We start from the raw sequence: 18,621 nt of genomic DNA on the forward strand, positions 1-18,621 counted from the left end.
TTCCCTGTTTTGCGCATCACTAGACTACCCATTCTTCTCCTCCCTAAACACTATCTTTTGTGTCTCGAAAATATTAAGAAAAACACTGAAAATCATTACGAAGTAACCAAAAATAATAAAGGTTAACAACACGCGTATCACTGTGCCGAAAAATGCTGGCGACGCAGCAGTAAGCGCTCGTTCTTCGAGTCTTCAGTTATTGTGAACAAATCGAAGGTCTATTTATATTTATTTACAATAACAACAAAGATTAAAGAAAACAACAGCAGCAAGAAGAAACAGTATGTACAACAACGGTGCTCGGGGCTTCTCCATACATGACGCGTTTGAGGAAGAAGAAGAGGAGGCGATACGTGTTTATGGCTCCACAGTGATATCTACGCCAATGCGCGGCGGCGTTAGTGGCAGTGCCAAACAAGGTCGCTCCACCGAAGATGTATCCATACGCATACAGGATCCGAAGTAAGTTCGAAACGAGTTCCTCTCACCGCTGCAACTGGTAATAATGGTACTGATTCTTGTTTTGAGTCTTTGAGTGGGTAGCAGTTGCTTGACAGTTGTTGACATCATTTGCCCATGGAGTCGTGCCAGACACCCTTTACAATAAGTAATCTTGCATCGTGTATATACATATTTAGACAATTTAAAATTTCAAAACTTTTTATTGGGCAGTACAGTAGAAGCTCTATTGACTGTATATTATATGTATACAAATCCTTCTATATAAGCACAACAATTTTCTATGTAGTTTTTCTCAGTTTATTTTTAACACTGTTTCAACCACCTCGCAAGCAGTTGCTTTTGAAAATTGTATTATTGCTGACTAAGAATCATTTTAAAGCTCGGCTTTATTTTACTAGGCAATCATAAAAATGATATACAATAATTTTAAGTTTTAAAGCAGCTGTTTGCTAAACCAACTACAAAACTTCTCGTAGCTTTCCATAAAACTTGCAGTTACATGTGTGTGTGTAGGTACGCTGAAATAAGCGCGTGCGTGCTTGATTCATATAAATAATATTTACAATTTGTTGCTGCTCTTCTGTAGCCACTATTGCATTGGTGGTCCATTATGCATGCATGTCGCGTCTCAAGGCACAACTCAAGTAGCTAAAGCAGTACATAATTATGGAGATTATGGCAGACTATCCAACCACACGACATCCAACACCAAGATTTGAGACTGGCCTTCGGTTGCGGTCGAAGCAACAGGCTGCACTTGTTCGACTTCATTGCTGTTGAGTACATCAATGTGAACATACATATATACATATGCACAATTTTATTATCAGTACAGTGCAACCTACAATTGAATGATGAACGGTTGTCCGGGAGAAATATGATTACGAATGATTTCGAGCAGTGTTGTCCTCTTAGTCACGAAATTTTATTTATCATTATCATCAGTATCATTTATTATGGGAAAGCCTTAAAAGCATGTACACCTTAAAGGCCCATTATATGTAAACAAAATTATTGCTCATAAGTGGGCAAAATATGACAAAATGCAGTAAATGACTAGGAACCAGATATGTCCAATCAAACGAGGTTCTGTTGTATACAACTACATATACAAATTGCAATATCTGACTTTTTGTAGCTTCATTTAGATGTAAAATAAATTTTAACTCGTTTTATAATACTTATTTTCTTCGGTTCTCAATTTTCAGGGGCTACAAGTATGCCGAAGACACAACGTCGCGTGACAGTGATTCCCTAATACAGGAATATGGCAATCTGCCCACAGAGGAAACGAATACATACTGCTGGCGGCATCCAAAGGTGCGCGAAAATTGGCGCACTGTCCTAGCTGCCTTTACGTTGCTCGTCGTGGGCACTGGGTTATTTGTAATGGGAACCTTTGCCATCGCTGATCCACACAATACATCACAGGGTGTTGTCTTTTTTGTTGCTGGACTCATTTGCTTTATACCAGGCGCATATCATGTTGTCTACATATGGCTGGCGGCTAAGGGATATCGAGGGTTTGATTTTTATCACTTGCCCCTGTTTACATAAAGTCAGATTCTTAACAGAATTAAATAAATAAAAATTTATGTTGCATTGGTTGATCCAATTTGAATCAGCAGAGAAGCCTCCCGGACAGCATTCTACACACATATATATATATATATATATATATATATATATATATATATGTGTATAATTAACTGAATATGTTATATATTTGTATGTTCTCAACAACTTACAATAGATAAACTCAAACCTAAAAAAAAAAAAATAAAACAAAAACCCTTAAATCGAATTCTATCCTTCTATGTATTAAAACAAATTTTGTTATACTCGAAAGAAAAATGTTTGGTATACCCTCAAAGTGTAAAAGATACGTATAAAAACACTATTACACACAGACACATTAGAAATTTATTTAAAATGACATCAAAAACGAAAGACTTTGTATGTTGAGCCCGACTTAGTGTTACAAAATTATGTAAGCTGTAATTTACTAAAATTTAATTGCATAAGAAAAAAAATTGCAAACTAAATTGTAGCTGCGCTCCCTGCGCAAAGAAGCTAACGAAAGGTTTATGATTTTTCAAACACGAATCTATATATTATTTTAATTAATATATATATATATATATAGAATGCAACTTAGTTTGTATAATCATTCAGAGAGCACAGTGCATTGCTTATGATAATTATTTAACAAACAACTGTATTGAGAATTCCTTTAAACCAAAAGAAATTTATTAGTAATGTAAGTGAGTAGCAATATATGCGTTTTATAAGCTATACAATGCGTCAATCTTCTAACCTAAAACAATTCTACCCGTCCTTTAATGAAATTATACACATAATTTACTGGCATAAATTCACACACTTATCAGACATCACATAATAGTGAGCCAAAGTTTTTTATGAATTTCTTATTACATTTCGCCGTTTAGTTTTTAATGTTATAATTTTTTAAGTATGATAAATGCGGTTGTAAAAAAAACACATTAATTTAAAAAACTGAAAAACTTCATATATACAAAAATTAAGGCACAATTATAATGTAAATTATTATTTTTTTGTAATTATATACGGAATTTTTACGTTTACTAAAAATGAATTAAAATTTGCTTTATTTTTTTCACATATTGTTGGGTTTTAATTATAATGCATATTGAAATATATTTAAAAATTTTTTTTTCTAATTTCTAATTTCTAATTTGTTTTATATTTTGTTTCGAAATTTATGTATTATTTTCATTCCTGTTTTTTTTTTTTTTTTTTTTTTTTTTTTGTATTAGAGGGTTTGAAGTATATTTAATGCAATTTGGAATACCCTCATATTTCAAATACGTACAAAATTAGCTATAACTTATATACTTGACAGAACTTTGTGCTTAGCAAAAGTTTCTCAATTTATTTAGTTAGCATTTGAAAGCTTCTTGATTAGTAAGATAAGCATTAACTACATTGTCTCGTATGTGTTGCTCAATAATGTACTGCAAGAAAATCAGATAAGTCAGGTGCATTTTTGTAGTTTATGTTTTATATTAACCGTTGCTCGACTTTGAATTTGACTTTAATGATTAGCTATTAAGCTTTAAATGTGGTTGACTGAGTAAACCCCAATGAAATAAAGTGCATGAAATTACCAGTCAAACGAATCTATTATTATGATACCTTGTCCTTTATGAAGTATGCGTGAATGGTATATTAAAAGTGCAATATTTTTTAAACTTTTCAGTAAAGGGAGCTATAATTTATTTGGTAGTATGTATGCTATCACTGGCAAACGGTTATTCAAAATTTCTTAGACTCGACTGAGCGCTCTTTCACTAGTACAAATATTTGCGGAGTCAATCTAACATCTGGTATCTCATAATGATTCGGTAAGTCTTAAAGATTGATTATTTCATATTGTTCAACTTGGTCCAGAACAAGCATAAATGCAATTCTAAGTTTTATTCAGCAAGTGACATTAAGTGGAATGTTCTAGGGTATTAGCCAGTTGAGTATACCTAGGCCTCCACCAAGACAAGTTGTCACCAGGCATCGACCAAACAGCGCTAGCCGCCGGCACGATAAGCTGGTCTAGTCGGGGCTTGGCAACGGCAATAGACATATGATATTAATAAACATATCCTCAGCAGGAGGTGTAGACAGGGTATCTGGTGTATGCATAAACACCTAAGTTCCTTAGACCTTTTGATAGGCCCTTTTCTGCATTAATGGGTTCTTGTCTCGTGCTCTGCGCGTAAAAGCGTTCAATAGCACGAAATGGAAAATTTTACCGTCTTAAGCACATAAATCTAATCTAAAAATAATAATCCACGCAATCGAGTTGCGAAAATTCGTATCGAATTGAGTCAGAGATGTATGATCCGGAGGCAGAGTCGGATGACGATTGCGAAGTTTACTGTAAGTAGAAAAGGAGTCGACTTAACTCGCACAACAGAGTTGGGTTGAGTACTAATATGCCGCTTATGTTGGATTATTATGCAGTCCTGAAGCCTGTGAACGAGTATAACATTGTAGACAAGATTAAGGAGGCCAACAAACAGCTATTTTCGCTGTACGAAGATGATGATAATGTCGGTCAGCTAAGTGGCAGCATTGCCCCCAACCGTAAGGTAACCTTTGCACTCAATCTAGAAAATTACGAGCCCGTACAGCAGCAGTCAACCCAGGAAGAACAGTATAGTCCGTCCTCTGAGATGTTGCAGAAGTTGGCGGAGCTGACGCTTCAAACCGAACGCGAGCGATTTGCACCGATCGAGGAGGAGCCTACAAATGAACTAACGAAGATGGATATGGAGCAGAATGCAGCAAAGCCAGATTTGGAGGAGGAAATATGCGAGGAAATTTTAGATCTTACAGAAGTAGAAAACAGCAACAGTCAAAGCAAACAATCTGCTCCAGCCGTTCTGCCTGCCAGCATGGACTACGGGGACGATGACTTCTCTGGCGTGGATGAGGATGATCTGACGGCTGCTACAGAGACGCTTGCCAGAGACACACAAAAACTCCGCGTAACACGTCAGAACACATTCGATTTGAATAATGAGTATATGGAAGAGGAGTTGGACCAGAGGAGTTTAACCAATTTGCTAACTGAGTCCGATTGCGAGGAAGATGAGCGCGTTGTGAACGAGGCGCGCATCAAGCTGCGACAAGCATATAAAAGTTTGTATAAAACATTAGATGTTCGAGGGCAGGAGCAGATTAGTCGTCTAACTGGAACCAACAATGTGAATGAGGATGTACAAGAGGATGACCTCTCCGTTATTGTGGCCAGTTATATACCCGAAGATTTTGAGCTGGACGAACACAGCGTATATTACAAAAAAGAAGACGGCGCAGAGCAAAACCTGAGCACCAGTACCAACACCAAGACATTCTTTAATGCCCGCCGCTTTAGTTTTCGCCGTCGCCCCAGAGCCACACCGATAGCAGCATCTACAGTTGCAAACGTGCCGGATCTTAAGAAAAACTATAAGCTCTGTTGTGAGCACCGTCATGCACTGCAGAAAGAGAAGTTACCTCGTTACACAGGCTATATGTCCGAGTATGGGCTGAGTGCAAGGCAGCTGCAGCAACGTGAGCAACAGCTGCGACGCAAGCAACGCAATGCCATGGAACAGACGCTGAATCGAAACGAACATGAACTTAAGAAAATGCAAGATAATGAACGCGCCTTCACAACATGGCTCAAGAACAAAATGCGCTATCCCATCAACAAGACACGAAACATGTTTGATTCAACTCGCAGACGAGGAACTGTAGCAGCTGTGACCAGTCCAAATGCCCACCCGAAACGAGAGCCGGAGCAGGAGTTGCGCTCGAGTCGCAGACGTGACAGCTATGACGTGCATGGTTATCGTCATCTTTTGGGAAGCTGGAACAAATAACACTACGATAACTACATAGACAAATCTATATACGCATTATAATTATTTAATTCGTATTACAGTTTTTATAAATGATGCAATAGACGCAGAAGAGAGGTATAAAGTTCGCGGTGAAATAGGTTAGGTTAACAGTTAAATACAGCAAGGAAAATTTTGCATGGAAAGTGGCAGGTGTGTGTGTGTCTCCAAAAATTTACAAAATGGATGTATTTGTTTTGACTGTTTTGAGTGTTTGTGTCTAGTGTGTATTTGTATGTGTGGGTAGTTTGTGTCTATCTCAACTACCGCTGGTTGTGTGTATGGTTAACGTCGTGATTTCTTCGATTTGTGGCCATTGTCTCGACTGTCTTCACGTGAACGTTTGCGATCCTTATCCTTGCTGCTATTTTTATGCCCCGACGATGAGGAGGAATGATGCTTGTCCCGATTATGATATTTATCCTTAGACGATTTCGATGGGCTTTGAAAAGAGAGTAATCATATTATTTACAAATTAAAACGAATGTATTCGGTAGTTGAACAGACTTCATTAGGTAAAATTTTGAACAGAATTTTGCATAGTTTATGAAGTAGATTTTATATTCTATAAGAAAAAAACAAAACATTTAATTGCGCGATCTACCTAAAAAATAAAATTTGGTACGTAATCAAAGAACGACGCTTTAAAGAAAGTTCTTAAACTCCTTTTGGTTAGTCAAAAGCAATTAATTTTTTATTAACAGGAACTTGGATTATATAATAATAACAGTAATATAATACACCCTTAGAAGCATCGAATTTTTAATACTTTTCCATATTCTTAAAAAGCACCAAATTAAAAGTCTCCATACATTCTTATATTTGTATTAAATGAACTAATTTAAATATATGTTTTGCTGATTGCTATTGCCAGCCTCTAATTGCTCATTTCATACAATTATATCTCATGGTTGATATACCAATCTTTGTCTAAGATAAAGAAACTTGCAAGTTTTTTTCTACCAATTTTTAATTCTAATCTAAGCATATACATGTATCAGTAATAAGTCTCTACATCTATCTCCAAAATACACTATTTAAAGCATAAGTTCCAATTGCTTTTTAGAAAGTTATCAGAAATTCCATTTAGTTAGTTAAAGTTTTAACATTGCTAGCCCGATTAATACTCTGAATTACTTCATAAATAAATTCCAAAAATAATTCAATTTGAAGCCAATTGCGTATGATCTTTGTTGGATCGAATAATTAAATTGAAAAGTGCTTTATAAATGTTGTGCGTGTAAAATATGTGTATGTAAATTCGTTTGGCGTGCGTGTGTGAATACGTTAACAAACCTAGATGAGCTGCCATGTTTGGAGCTGGAGGATTTTAAATGTGAGGAGGAGGAATTCGACTTATGCTTTTTACTGTTCGACGATCGCTGCTCCTCGCGCTCGCGACGACTGTTTTTGCGTGAACAAGTATAGTAATTAAACAAATTGGAGAAGAGAGAGAGGATTTAAAAAAAAAAGTATATATATGAATAGTGGATGTCCTTGGAGCTCAGCTTACCTGTGCTTCGAGCTTTTGCCATGTTTCTTTGCATCGAATTTTCCGTTCCGTTTATCGTCGGTGTTGTAATCATTATTGCGATCTTCTTCTGCAGCCTCACGCTCCAAGTCTGACCAATCCTTACCAGATTCTTCATCGGAGCCCAGCTCTGGAAGTTAAGCATATATAAATGAAATTCGATAAGTCATTTATTCAATATACCATCACTATCATCGCTTTCATCCTCTGAGGCTTCCGAGTACTCGGAATCATCTTCATCGGTTTCATCGTCCGATTCAGCATCTGTTGGATTATACGCTTCATCCTCTTCTGATTCAGCTGATTCGTTTTCATCCTCGCTGCCTGATTCGGGATCCAGAAATGTCCAGCCGCCTTGTTCGAAAAATCCTTCAGGATCATCTGTAATGGTCTTCATAATCTTCTGCCAGTTGAGCGATTGCACGCCTTCCGAGTAGCGTATGTCGCAAGAACTATAAGCACAATAGGTTGGGTAAAAGATATATGAGGTAAATTTAGACATCACTCACTTCAACCATTCCTTGACGTGATCTAGCATATTCATAGGTATTGCATTCACCATTGCCACCTTTTTGTTGTACTCCTTGAACACAAAGATCATGTCAAAATTACGTAAATGGAACTGAACGCGCTCAAAATGCACCAGCTCCACATCGTCCAGAGTGATTACAAATGGTGGCCATTCGGTAAGATTGACCAGCGACCCAGATGTTGGCTGCAGCGTAACAGTGCTGCGGAAAGGCGCACCAGGGAAACCCAATTCACGGAACGGCGTATCGAATTCGACTTGTGCCTTGGTCATCGCCTCAACCTTTTCGCAAAAGCTTTTGAACGCCGTTTTAAGCTTGTGACGGAGCTCACGTTCGGCTTGCTCGGCAGCTAAATCGTCACGATCGTGCATATGCTGGTGCTTGCCCAAATCTGTGGTAATTTCTCCAACCTCCGTATAGAACTGTACATCCACATGTTTCTTTTTTCCAAACATAATTGCATATTTCAAATGAAAATGAAGCAGTATAATCATTTCACCATCACAAGGCTGAAAGAAGGCGCTCTTTATGTTATTGTAGAGAATGTCCACCTTATCGCCGCGCACAGAGATGTAGCGAAATCCATTAGTATGTGCCTCCAAGCTGCCCGTCATACGTTTTGTTACAATATTGGGTCGAATGTACAAATCCTTTAACTTAGGATTACCCTTGTTTTGTGACAATATGAGCGTATCTTGTTTAACCAAATCCTCTTTTTCACGCTCCTCAGCCTCACGAGTTTTGAAACGTTTCTGCACCTCCTTAATCAAACGGAACGCATTGTTCAGATTGGCAGATGGAGCTGCTACTTCTCCATGTTCCTTCACGTTCGAGCTGCGATAGGTGCTGCAATTGAGAATACAATATACAATTAACTGATCAAAGAGAGTACGTTTTTTACTTACACTTCCTTGACAAAGGTTGCCTCTGGTTGTGGATAAAGTCCGCCTTCGTTACGTCCCATTGTGGCGCCAGGATGGAAAAAATTAATGCGCAGATACGTATACTCACCCTCCACAGACTGAGATATATTCTTAATTGTGGATATGTGAAAGGGCACCTGAATGCCAAACACTGGCATAATGACTGTCTCATATTTTTTGTCCACATACAATTTTAGCTCCTTAACTTCTGGTTCACGAGGTATTTGGCTCATGGACTTGTAAGATACTGTATTCTTGCGCACTTTCTCCACTTCCTTAGAATTGCCCTGCTTGGCCAAACGTTCCCGTGCCCGTTCGTTGAGTTGTTGAGCTAGTTCACGTTGGTGTTCCTTGCGTTTCTCTTCGGTGTTGATCTCATTGCGCAGCTTGGACTCGAGCACAGCATTGCGCTTGCTGCGACCTAATATTTCGGTTCCTTGATCCGCCTTAGCGGCCTTCTTATCATCCGTATCTTCCTCTTCGTCGTCATCATCCTTAATGAAAATACCCACGTTCTTGATTTTTTTCTTGGAAGGGGTCATTACACTGGCTGGACCCTGATCTCCCACCAGCACAGTGTCACCTATGAACAACGCATAGGTTTTTCCTTCCTTATCAGTGGCATCGGGATTGGATAAATTCGAAATGCCCACGTGCAGATTGAAGACCATGTTCTTTTTGATAAGCGCCTGACACTTAGGACCAATTACGATTGAGTTCTCACGGAATTCCAGACCCATGGCAAATCCAAAGCTCTTGGTTAGATTCTCAACCATACTCGGCTTTTCCTTTTTTACATATGCAAGTGTCTTATCGTATACCTCACAGAGCTTGGCGTCGGGGATAAGTAGTTTGAGTATCTCCTCTTGTACATTTACCAGAAACGTGTAGTTCTCCTGCATCGCCTCCGTGGGATTAACCAAAAACGTACGCGAAATATTGGAGCAATAGGATTTGTAGCGCGCGCCCAGCGAGCACACAATCACCCCAAAGTGCAAATGATTTTTATCAGCAGCTGCCGAAAATTTTAGGCTATAAGCGCCACCAGATTGAATAATTGGAGGATACGCCATGTCAAGCAGTCGTGGATCTAAGCCGCTTGTGTATTTTTTGTCTGCTATAGCTGCCTCGCAGCCGTCCGCCAGCTTTGTGTGCTTAACTTTCTGCAAATAATAAATATAAATATGCAATTGGATGAAATTTGGTTGTGGTACAGCCTACCCTATCCGAATCGATGATGTCCATTATTTCATCTTTAAGATACTTGTTGAATATTTCCATGGAAACCAGCGATGCTTTACGTATATTGTTGATCTCTGACTCGTCTTTGGGGCACATTAAGTAAGCAATTATAGTACTAATGTCGACATGCTCAAACTTGGCAGCAGTCAAAAACTTTTTCCAAGATTCGCTGAATTCGCCAGGAAAAGCATCCTTAGTGAAAACACCCAAACGTTTGCCCTTCTTCGAGTTCTGCATTGCTGTAATTAGCTTCTCAAAGTTTGCCTGATCTTTGTCGTTCTATTGAGATAAAATTTGATAAGAATTCTAGATAGTACAAGGCTTACATGCAAGACTTACACGATCCCGCACGAGTAACTTGATCTCCGGTACACCTTCTTCACTGATATTTTGTGCCTGCTTAAGGAACTCAATTTTCTTTTTGCTAGTCAGAAAGTATATGGCGTCTGAGGCAAAAACTGAAATTGTGTCGGTCAGTTCGTAGCCAAGCAGCCAAAGCTGCAATGCCATGGACTTTGAATAAATGACATCCTCATCGACACCAACTACGCTCATGATGCAGTCCAAATTGCTGAGCACATTGTCGTGTCCAGCACTGGGCGTCTGTTGAATAAATTTGGGAATTTTGCATTATAAAGAAATTAAAAATCATGCGTTCTAACCTAAATTGCTTTTGGAATTGTTTTGTTTTCTATTTTGCCAGATATGACCAACAATTTTACAATATTCGGTAGCCATACTTTATTAAGGCGTAATTTCATTACATTATCGGGCGTTACAATCAACGGGGACCCGAAAATCTTAATAAATATTTATGAATTGTGGGCCCGGCAGACAGAGAAACAGAGAGTGAGATTCCTTACCTTCCATTCTGTATATAACCGTTTAATTCGACGAACAAATGATTCTTTATCTATGACAAAGCTCGACATTTTGTCAGCCAAAACTTAATGCGTTGATAATATGTTATCCGTCTTACTTAAGAATTAAACAAATTTATAGCGTAAATTCCGCCAGACGGGCGGTTTGCAAAAAAAAAATGCGCGGCGGCCAACGCGTGGACATTCACGTGTTAACGAAAAGCACTTCATATTATCGAGTCCGATATTTGATTGCAATCGAACAGTGCTGTGTAATACATGCTGAATTTATGAAATAATGTATTTTGAAAGTAATAACTGATTTACATATAAATATTATTATTATAAAAAAAGCTGATTATTTAAACTTTTAACACAGCGTTCTAATTGACGATTAAGTGTTAATTTGAATAGACCCGTGATAATTTACGTTAGGAATAACGATTGCCTTCGGTCTAATTTAAAGGCGTAAATTTCAATCAGCTGTTTGTATGAGCTTTTGAGCTTTTTTTTTTTTTTTTATAAAAATGAGCGAGTTTCTTTCAGAAAATAATGCATGCGGACAAAATTTACTTAATATTGTCTCTGTGGGCAACTCCATAATTGCAGAAATACTGCGACTTAAAGAATATGTTCCTAGTATTTATCGGTAAGCTTGGTAAAGGACAATTTTGAGTTCAATTAATTTTTTTGCGCATCGTAGGTTGCAAAACGCAGCTGATAAACAGAAATATGCGGATATTATATTAGACTTTAGCTACTTCAAGGTAGCTGAAGCACATGAAAAGAAGATAGAGGGTAGTCCGGTAAGTGTATGGACAATATCGCCAACATAATATTTAATCTATATAGTATATATAATCTATATATAGGAGCTCAGCGACTTGGACTTGGAAACTCGCACAAATCACCTTCAGCTAATAACACGCTTCTACCTGGCCTTTCAGAGTATACATCATTATGCTACAGATTTGCAGCAGTATATAGAAGAGCTAAATAGTGGTTATTATATACAACAAACGCTGGAGACGGTGCTGCAGGATGAGGAGGGTAAACAGTTATTGGTGAGTGAAATTTAATGATAAAAATTTGGTCCTTAAAGTAAGTCTTGGTTTGCAGTGCGAATCGCTATACTTGTACGGCGTAATTTTGCTCGTCTTGGATTTACATATTCCTGGTGATGTGCGGGAGCGTCTTTTGATTGCCTATTATCGCTATAGTGGAGGTGATGCCACACCCAGCGGCGATGATAGCAACATTCATGATGTTTGTCTACTGTTGCGCTCCACGGGTTTTGTACAGCCGACACAGAACCAGGCGATGCTGCCAGTGAACAAAATAGTGTCTGTGCCCAGCTATCCAGAGTCTTACTTTGCGCGTTTTCGCTTCGATACTAATTTTATAGATTTAGTTTTGGTTCGCTTGCGCTGCGACGACATTTACAACCAGCTGGCCATCTATCCACATCCAACGCATCGAACCACAGCATTATCGACTCAGGCTGTGATGCTCTACGTTTGCCTTTACTTCGCGCCCCAAGTGCTGCACACCCAAAGTGCTCAAATGCGTGAGATTGTGGACAAGTTCTTCAACGATAACTGGACACTTTCCATTTATATGGGTATCACTGTAAACTTAATTGATGCCTGGTCATGCTTCAAGGCCGCTAGCACAGCTGTGGCCAATGTAGTTACACGTAGTTCACTTGAACCACTCTGCCAGCAGAAGCGCGAACAGATGAATAAAACGCTTCAAAAAATCGGAGAGATTGTACGTGAAGGTGTCTTGGATGATGTCTTCGTACTGGAGCATGCCAATCAGATAATTGTGTTGATGCGACAAGCTAATGTGCTGTTACGTTGGTATTGCCTTCACACACGACCCGCCGTACTTATCATCTTTAACCAGGCGACATTAGCGCAACTACATCAAAAATTACTTTCTGCACTCGAATTTGATCCTGGCATGCTCTACCACCTTTTGCTGGGTTGTGGCGAATTAGAGCTGAATGTTAGGGAGCTGTTGGCTGAGCTTCAAAACAATCGCGAGCAACGATGGACGCACAATCGGGATGCTGCAATTCAATATCTGAGACAATTAAGTGAAGCCTTTGGGGGATCACGACCATTGACCAAAATGGAAGCGAATCCTCATCTACAGCAATGGTTTGGTCAGATAGCTCATCGTCTACAAAGACTGGAGGTCGGTAAACCCCAAAAATCGGGACGACTGATCATACAAGCAATGCAGGCATTGGACGAAGTCCAGGAATATCACAATTTACATGCAAATATGCTGGTCAAGCAGCAGTTGGAGGAAACTCGCGATCTACTAAATCAGATGGCACAGGTAGGGTTATGATAAGCCTTAGATATAATTTAATAATTTGTACATATATCTCATAGTTAATCAACCTCAAGGAAGATATCGAGATACACATTCAGATGATTAGCGATTTCAGCTACGCCTGGTGCTTACTGCAGCGAGATTTCATTGTGATCATGCAGAATCACATTAAAGCCTTGCCACGCGCTGTCATTAGTATACGAGCTGTGTTCCTGAAGCTGGCCAGCACGCTGGAGGTGCCCCTGATGCGAATCAACCAAGCCAAAAGCGAGGATCTGATCTCTGTATCTAACTATTACAGCACAGAGCTAGCGAACTTTTTGCGACGTGTGCTTCAGATTGTGCCGGAGACAATGTTTAGCATTCTGGCAAGAATAATACAGCTGTTAACTAATGCCATTAAAGAGTTTCCAACACGTCTTAGTAAGGATAAGATACGCGAATATGCGCAGTTCGAAGAGCGTGCGAAGGTGGCGCAGCTCACCAATTCCATTGCAGTATTTACCAAAGGTATACTAATGATGAAAACAACTTTGGTGGGCGTCATTGAGCTAGATCCCAAACAGCTGCTTGAAGATGGTATACGTAAGGAATTTGTCAACCACTTGGCTAACGCCTACAATTTAGGCCTTATATTTACGCCAGAGAAGAACAAGACGTCTGTGCAGTTGCTCCAGGAGAAGCTCCAAGCGCTGGCTAAGACAATCGAGGGTTATCGCCGCTCCTTTGAGTATATCGAAGACTATTTGCGTGTACAGGGCCTGCGTATATTGTTAGAAGAATCGCAGCGCATTATTAATTACAATGTGGAAAAGGAATGCAATTGCTTTTTGCGCAACAAAGTGCAGGAATGGCAATCCCGCTTCCAGTCTCAAACAATACCAATACCAAACTTTAAACCATTGCAGGGAGATGCTACCAAATCGGACAATTTCATTGGGCGTCTCGCAAACGAAATATTACGTTGCACGGAACCAAAGCAAACGATTTATTTAGATTTAAAGTGCACGTGGTATGACAAACGTGCACCGCACCAACAGCTTCTACCTGGTTCCGGTTTTTTCCACGTGCTACGCGAGGCTATGGCACCGGCAGGGATGGTGGGCCTGGAGAGGCTCTATGCGCACATGCTGGCAGATGAGTTGAAGCGTTATATGGGCAGACTGCAAAAGAATTTAAATACGGATCGAATGTGGTGTGATGCGCTGAACAGTCTGACCAAGGAGCTAGAATCCCGTGACTTTCCCAGTGAAGTGGCCAAACACCCGCTTAAATATTATCAAAGCTATACACAACGTTGGCTAAAGGTGTGGCCCACACTCCTCGACTGGATGCTTTCTATTGGACATAAACAGCTGCTGCGCCAGCATATTGCCGGCGAGCTAAGTTTTAGCAGCAAGTGTGATGCCAAGTTGCTGGAGAATACAACAGAAACACTGAATCGGTAAATCGGGTGGATAAATCTGAGCTTGAAGAGTTTGCTTAATCGTTCCCTAATTTACAGGGCCTTGTTGCTGGAACTGTCGTCTAATATGAAACTGTACAATGAGCAGGGCATGAGCATGCTTACCGAGCTGCAAGAAATACTTCAGTATACGGGCAACTATGATCCTCTGGAGCAGATCTTTATGACCCCCAAAAATTCGCACAATATGTCCTTATTTCTGTTCCTCTTTACCATTGCGCATGTGGGTCGCTTGCAGCATTCTGCAAATACGGACTGTTTACTTCCAAAGTCTGCTAAAGATGTCATTGATTGTGTGCCCTTAATTCTGGGACTACTAACAGTACTTCAACAATTTCACAAGAATGTTAAAACGCTGTATATCTCCTATTTGTGCCAGTATGTTGTAACTGTGGCCGAAGCACAACTACTGTGAGTATAAACGTTGTGAGATTTTGATGAATATTTAATTTTGCGAATCCTATTGCTTTTATAGAGATAAGGAGGTATTGGGTGCAGATGTTATTACTATGCTGCACTTCCTGCAGACTTTCGTACGTATGGCTGGTTTACCGCTTAGTGTCCTGGAGCAGCGTGTACCTAATATGCTTTTAAGCGAGTTTCATTATTTATCAACCCCTGTAAAGTAACATTCAACTCTAAAATAAATTTTGATTTTGATAAATATATACACAAATATAAGTGTTTTTTCTTTGTGTGCGTTAAAAATAATCAAACACGACACTTAAATAAATTGCAGCACACTTTTATGCGTAAACCGCTGGTGATAGTTCTCAAATATTTACGAAAAGTAACAATATGTAATTCAATTCGAAAAATATTATGTGCATTGCATATATACTTTAAATGTAAAAAAGAAAAAAAAAAAAAAAAAACGATAGTATAACAAAAATTTTTATTTATTTCGACTTCACAATCTCAGTAAATAAAATCGTAAGTAAAACAGATTTAACTTTTCCGAATTCAAATGGAATAGGAATTCAATTAATTATATAATTTGTGGGTAAAATTGGTTGAATCCCTCTAACATATTTAATTATAATTCACAATTTAAAATTTTCAAACTTTGGTTGTAGCTACAATCATTTTAATATAACAAATGCCGAAGCAGGCTGCTAGCAACATCTAAATGGCAGTTGATTCTGTAGATTTCTCGCTTATGTGATGACAGTGGGTGCATTGCGCCCAGTAAACTTCGGAAGCTGTGAGATTTCCAATGCAATATCTATTAGCGGTTTCAGCATAACACTCGCCTGGCCCAGCACATTCTGTTTCTCATAAGAGTCGATGTACAAGCTATAGGCAACAGAGATCATTGCAATAGTATATACAAAAAATACGTTATCATAAATACATACCGTACGGTAGCTCCTGAGCTGCCTGTTCCACTAAGACGCATCACAATGCGGCTGCCATCGTCGAACACAATACGTAATCCCTGCTTGGTGGCCAAGGATTTGTCCACGGGATCTGTGTAGCTGAAGTTATCCGCTTCCTTGACTTTATAGGTCTTGCCCTCGCTGGAAAAGCTCTTGCCGACAAATTCTGCAGCTGTGATGTTTTTCTCCATAGTGGCCATCATTTCGTTGCAGGGTTCCAAATCGCATTCTTCATAATCGTAGCGTGTGAAGTAGTTGCGTCCATAGACGGACCAATGCTGCTTTAGAATGTCCTCAATGCTCTTGCCAGTGTGTTGCATAACGGAAATCCAAGCGAGCACCGCCCAAATACCATCTTTCTCTCGTATGTGATTGGAGCCAGTGCCGAAACTCTCTTCGCCACACAGACAGAGACGTCCTGCATCCATAAGATTACCAAAATACTTCCAGCCGGTGGGTACCTCGAATACCTCTTTTCCCAGCTTTTTGCCTACTAGATCAACAGCTGAGGCAGTGGGCATACTGCGTGCAAAGCCTTGTACCCCATTCTTTTGGAAATACGGGATTGCATCGAGATAATGCGCTATGACCGCCAAAGAGTCGCTGGGCGTTACAAAGAAGGCCTTGCTACCGATTATCATGTTGCGATCGCCGTCGCCATCAAAAGCAGCGCCAATATCATAATCACCTTTGGCCACAGTCTCCACTAAATCCTTAGCGTAAGTTAAATTTGGATCTGGATGAAGTCCCCCAAAGTCGGGCAGTGGAGTGGTGTGAACCACAGATGTCTCCGTAGCACCCAAACGGTTCAGAAAGATCTCACGCACATAGGCACCGGTTACACCATTCATGGAGTCGATGCGCATCTTTAGGGGCTTTCCATTCGATTGGCCGCTTACAAAATCGTGCAGCTTGCCGAAATCAAAGATCTCCTCCATGTGACGTACATAGTTAGCTACAGAGTCAATGACTTCCACCACAAAAGGCTTGCCGCCAATGTCGTAGTTGCTGACGCCCACCTTTGAGATGTCAATCTGCAAGCTTGGCACCAGTGTGTAAGCCTTTATAGTAGTCGAAAGTTGGTAAATCTTGTTGGTGAAGGCATCGGGCGCAGGTCCTCCATTCTCACAGTTAAACTTAATTCCGAAATCATTTTCCGGACCGCCAGGATTGTGGGACGCAGTCAACACAATACCACCTGAAAAAATTCATTAATTTTAGAATTATTATTTTTACTGAATTCTAAAAAAATACATTATAATTTATTCTTTTAATTTAAAAAAAAAATTTACTCAATCGAAACAAGTTTTGTTTTTTCTTTTTCAAAATATTTTGGTGACCATGACTTGATGACCTTGAAACCCGATCAAAGATTGAGAGAAAGAATTATTATTATAGTATTCATATGCGAGTATATTATATATGTATGTATTTAAATTAGAATGTCACTGAGCAAACGCCTACCTTTATCACCTTCTACTCTATTGTGGATTACAAGTTATCTTTAAATCTTGATTAAGTAACTGCACTTACCCAGCGCTTTGTTGTGGCGTATTAAGCTGGAGACGGCAGGCGTAGAGAGTATCCCATTCTGACCCACCAGCAGCTTGGCCACTCCATTGCCTGCACAGATGCGAATAATGAGTTCAGCTGCCTCCTTGCAGTAGTAACGCCCATCGCCTCCTACAACCAACGTTGACCCTACCAGAGCTGTACCATTAGCTTCCAGAATGCATTGTACAAAATTTTCCGTGTAGTTGGGCTGCGTGAATACTTTCACCTGCAAAGCTTACATTTTAAAAATTGTAACTGTAAATTTCCATTTCTAACAGACTTTTTTGCGTAGTCCGCTAGTGCCTGGTTTTTGGCCTTCATATGGTGTAGTTTGCTTCGTTTCCACGTTTAGAGACATGCTTCAGTTGAGTTTTCCAGCTGCTGGTTAAATTCTGACTGTAGGCGAGTTAATGGCAGCGCTAACAATCTTTTCTGTGTGATGAAAAAACGAACTCTGCTGCTGGTTCTGTGTCAACGCACTGATAAACGGACGACTCGGCTGTAGTGATACTAATAGGCGCTATCCTGCTTACTTCGTGCAATTTGGCACGTAAAGTTGATTCATATTTTGTGTGCTGATCATTTTGTTGGGTGATTGAGCGAAATCATTCGTGAGGCATAATCGTATATGTTATGTTGAAACAATTTAAGAATTTTACAAATAGCTGCATATGAAGCCTTTTAAGCTGATTTATTGCATGTAGGGTGACAATGTCATTCAAGGGCAACCACAGGTGCCGGCAACATGGTACACCCCCACCGCCTTGTGTCTGTCCTAAAAGTTGTTATTACTTTTTTTTATTATATAAAGCGTATTGAAAAAATTAAATAGAATTTTACATATTAAAAAATTAATGTAATTAATAGATAATCAACGCGTAAATATAAATTTCGTTTGTTATTATT

General features: G+C 39.4%; 5 protein-coding genes across 7 annotated transcripts; 3 read left to right on the plus strand and 2 right to left on the minus strand.

The window, feature by feature from the left end:
• Positions 1–19: 19 nt before the first annotated feature.
• On the plus strand, positions 20–3,105 carry LOC108614581 (transmembrane protein 134). The gene is made up of 2 exons (XM_018008758.2): positions 20–462; positions 1,671–3,105. Exons 1-2 carry the CDS (start codon positions 284–286, stop codon positions 2,017–2,019), a joined length of 528 nt encoding a protein of 175 aa, XP_017864247.1. The 5' UTR covers positions 20–283; the 3' UTR covers positions 2,020–3,105.
• Positions 3,106–3,238: 133 nt separating this feature from the next.
• LOC108612453 (uncharacterized) lies at positions 3,239–7,767 on the plus strand. The gene is made up of 2 exons (XM_018005337.2): positions 3,239–4,377; positions 4,462–7,767. The coding sequence occupies exons 1-2, from the start codon at positions 4,332–4,334 to the stop codon at positions 5,865–5,867; spliced, it is 1,452 nt and encodes a 483-aa protein (XP_017860826.2). The 5' UTR covers positions 3,239–4,331; the 3' UTR covers positions 5,868–7,767.
• On the minus strand, positions 5,898–11,201 carry dre4 (SPT16 homolog, facilitates chromatin remodeling subunit dre4). 2 transcript variants are annotated; one of them, XM_018008061.2, is made up of 9 exons: positions 10,975–11,201; positions 10,451–10,714; positions 10,091–10,390; positions 8,852–10,032; positions 7,926–8,792; positions 7,600–7,868; positions 7,399–7,546; positions 7,182–7,289; positions 5,898–6,327 (listed from the first exon to the last, which is right to left on the minus strand). In XM_018008061.2, exons 1-9 carry the CDS (start codon positions 11,041–11,043, stop codon positions 6,171–6,173), a joined length of 3,363 nt encoding a protein of 1,120 aa, XP_017863550.1. In that variant the 5' UTR covers positions 11,044–11,201; the 3' UTR covers positions 5,898–6,170. The 2 variants fall into 2 exon arrangements, with proteins under 2 accessions (XP_017863550.1, XP_017863551.1); XM_018008062.2 differs by lacking the exon at positions 7,182–7,289 and having other exon boundaries at positions 10,975–11,200.
• A 53-nt stretch (positions 11,202–11,254) lies between these two features.
• Strump (WASH complex subunit strump) lies at positions 11,255–15,463 on the plus strand. 2 transcript variants are annotated; one of them, XM_089466805.1, is made up of 8 exons: positions 11,255–11,282; positions 11,518–11,620; positions 11,675–11,777; positions 11,844–12,035; positions 12,091–13,320; positions 13,377–14,761; positions 14,822–15,193; positions 15,258–15,463. In XM_089466805.1, exons 1-8 carry the CDS (start codon positions 11,270–11,272, stop codon positions 15,409–15,411), a joined length of 3,552 nt encoding a protein of 1,183 aa, XP_089322931.1. In that variant the 5' UTR covers positions 11,255–11,269; the 3' UTR covers positions 15,412–15,463. The 2 variants fall into 2 exon arrangements, with proteins under 2 accessions (XP_089322931.1, XP_017863549.1); XM_018008060.2 differs by lacking the exon at positions 11,255–11,282 and having other exon boundaries at positions 11,470–11,620.
• A 197-nt stretch (positions 15,464–15,660) lies between these two features.
• On the minus strand, positions 15,661–18,601 carry Pgm1 (phosphoglucose mutase 1). The gene is made up of 4 exons (XM_018008063.2): positions 17,996–18,601; positions 17,695–17,941; positions 16,141–17,359; positions 15,661–16,078 (listed from the first exon to the last, which is right to left on the minus strand). Exons 1-4 carry the CDS (start codon positions 18,071–18,073, stop codon positions 15,940–15,942), a joined length of 1,683 nt encoding a protein of 560 aa, XP_017863552.1. The 5' UTR covers positions 18,074–18,601; the 3' UTR covers positions 15,661–15,939.
• Between the last annotated feature and the right edge of the window lie 20 nt (positions 18,602–18,621).

The sequence above is a fragment of the Drosophila arizonae genome, chromosome 4 (genome assembly GCF_054131065.1).
Source record: "Drosophila arizonae isolate 15081-1271.41 chromosome 4, UAZ_ARI_1.0, whole genome shotgun sequence".
NCBI lineage: Eukaryota > Metazoa > Arthropoda > Insecta > Diptera > Drosophilidae > Drosophila > Drosophila arizonae.

Excerpts from the sequence above, each read along its gene's own strand:
- LOC108614581 (XM_018008758.2), top strand. The coding sequence starts at position 284 with ATGTACAACAACGGTGCTCGGGGCTTCTCCATACATGACGCGTTTGAG. Across the intron at positions 463-1,670 it reads ATACGCATACAGGATCCGAA|GGGCTACAAGTATGCCGAAG; the intron begins GTAAGTTCGAAA and ends CTCAATTTTCAG.
- LOC108612453 (XM_018005337.2), top strand. The coding sequence starts at position 4,332 with ATGTATGATCCGGAGGCAGAGTCGGATGACGATTGCGAAGTTTACT. Across the intron at positions 4,378-4,461 it reads TGACGATTGCGAAGTTTACT|TCCTGAAGCCTGTGAACGAG; the intron begins GTAAGTAGAAAA and ends ATTATTATGCAG.
- dre4 (XM_018008061.2), bottom strand. The coding sequence starts at position 11,043 with ATGTCGAGCTTTGTCATAGATAAAGAATCATTTGTTCGTCGAATTAAA. Across the intron at positions 8,793-8,851 it reads GCAACCTTTGTCAAGGAAGT|CACCTATCGCAGCTCGAACG; the intron begins GTAAGTAAAAAA and ends TCTCAATTGCAG. Across the intron at positions 7,290-7,398 it reads GGCAAAAGCTCGAAGCACAG|TCGTCGCGAGCGCGAGGAGC; the intron begins GTAAGCTGAGCT and ends ACGCAAAAACAG.
- Strump (XM_018008060.2), top strand. The coding sequence starts at position 11,499 with ATGAGCGAGTTTCTTTCAGAAAATAATGCATGCGGACAAAATTTACTT. Across the intron at positions 12,036-12,090 it reads AGGAGGGTAAACAGTTATTG|TGCGAATCGCTATACTTGTA; the intron begins GTGAGTGAAATT and ends CTTGGTTTGCAG. Across the intron at positions 13,321-13,376 it reads TACTAAATCAGATGGCACAG|TTAATCAACCTCAAGGAAGA; the intron begins GTAGGGTTATGA and ends TATATCTCATAG.
- Pgm1 (XM_018008063.2), bottom strand. The coding sequence starts at position 18,073 with ATGTCTCTAAACGTGGAAACGAAGCAAACTACACCATATGAAGGCCAA. Across the intron at positions 17,360-17,694 it reads ACGCCACAACAAAGCGCTGG|GTGGTATTGTGTTGACTGCG; the intron begins GTAAGTGCAGTT and ends GAATTTTTTCAG. Across the intron at positions 16,079-16,140 it reads AGCTCAGGAGCTACCGTACG|CTTGTACATCGACTCTTATG; the intron begins GTATGTATTTAT and ends TGTTGCCTATAG.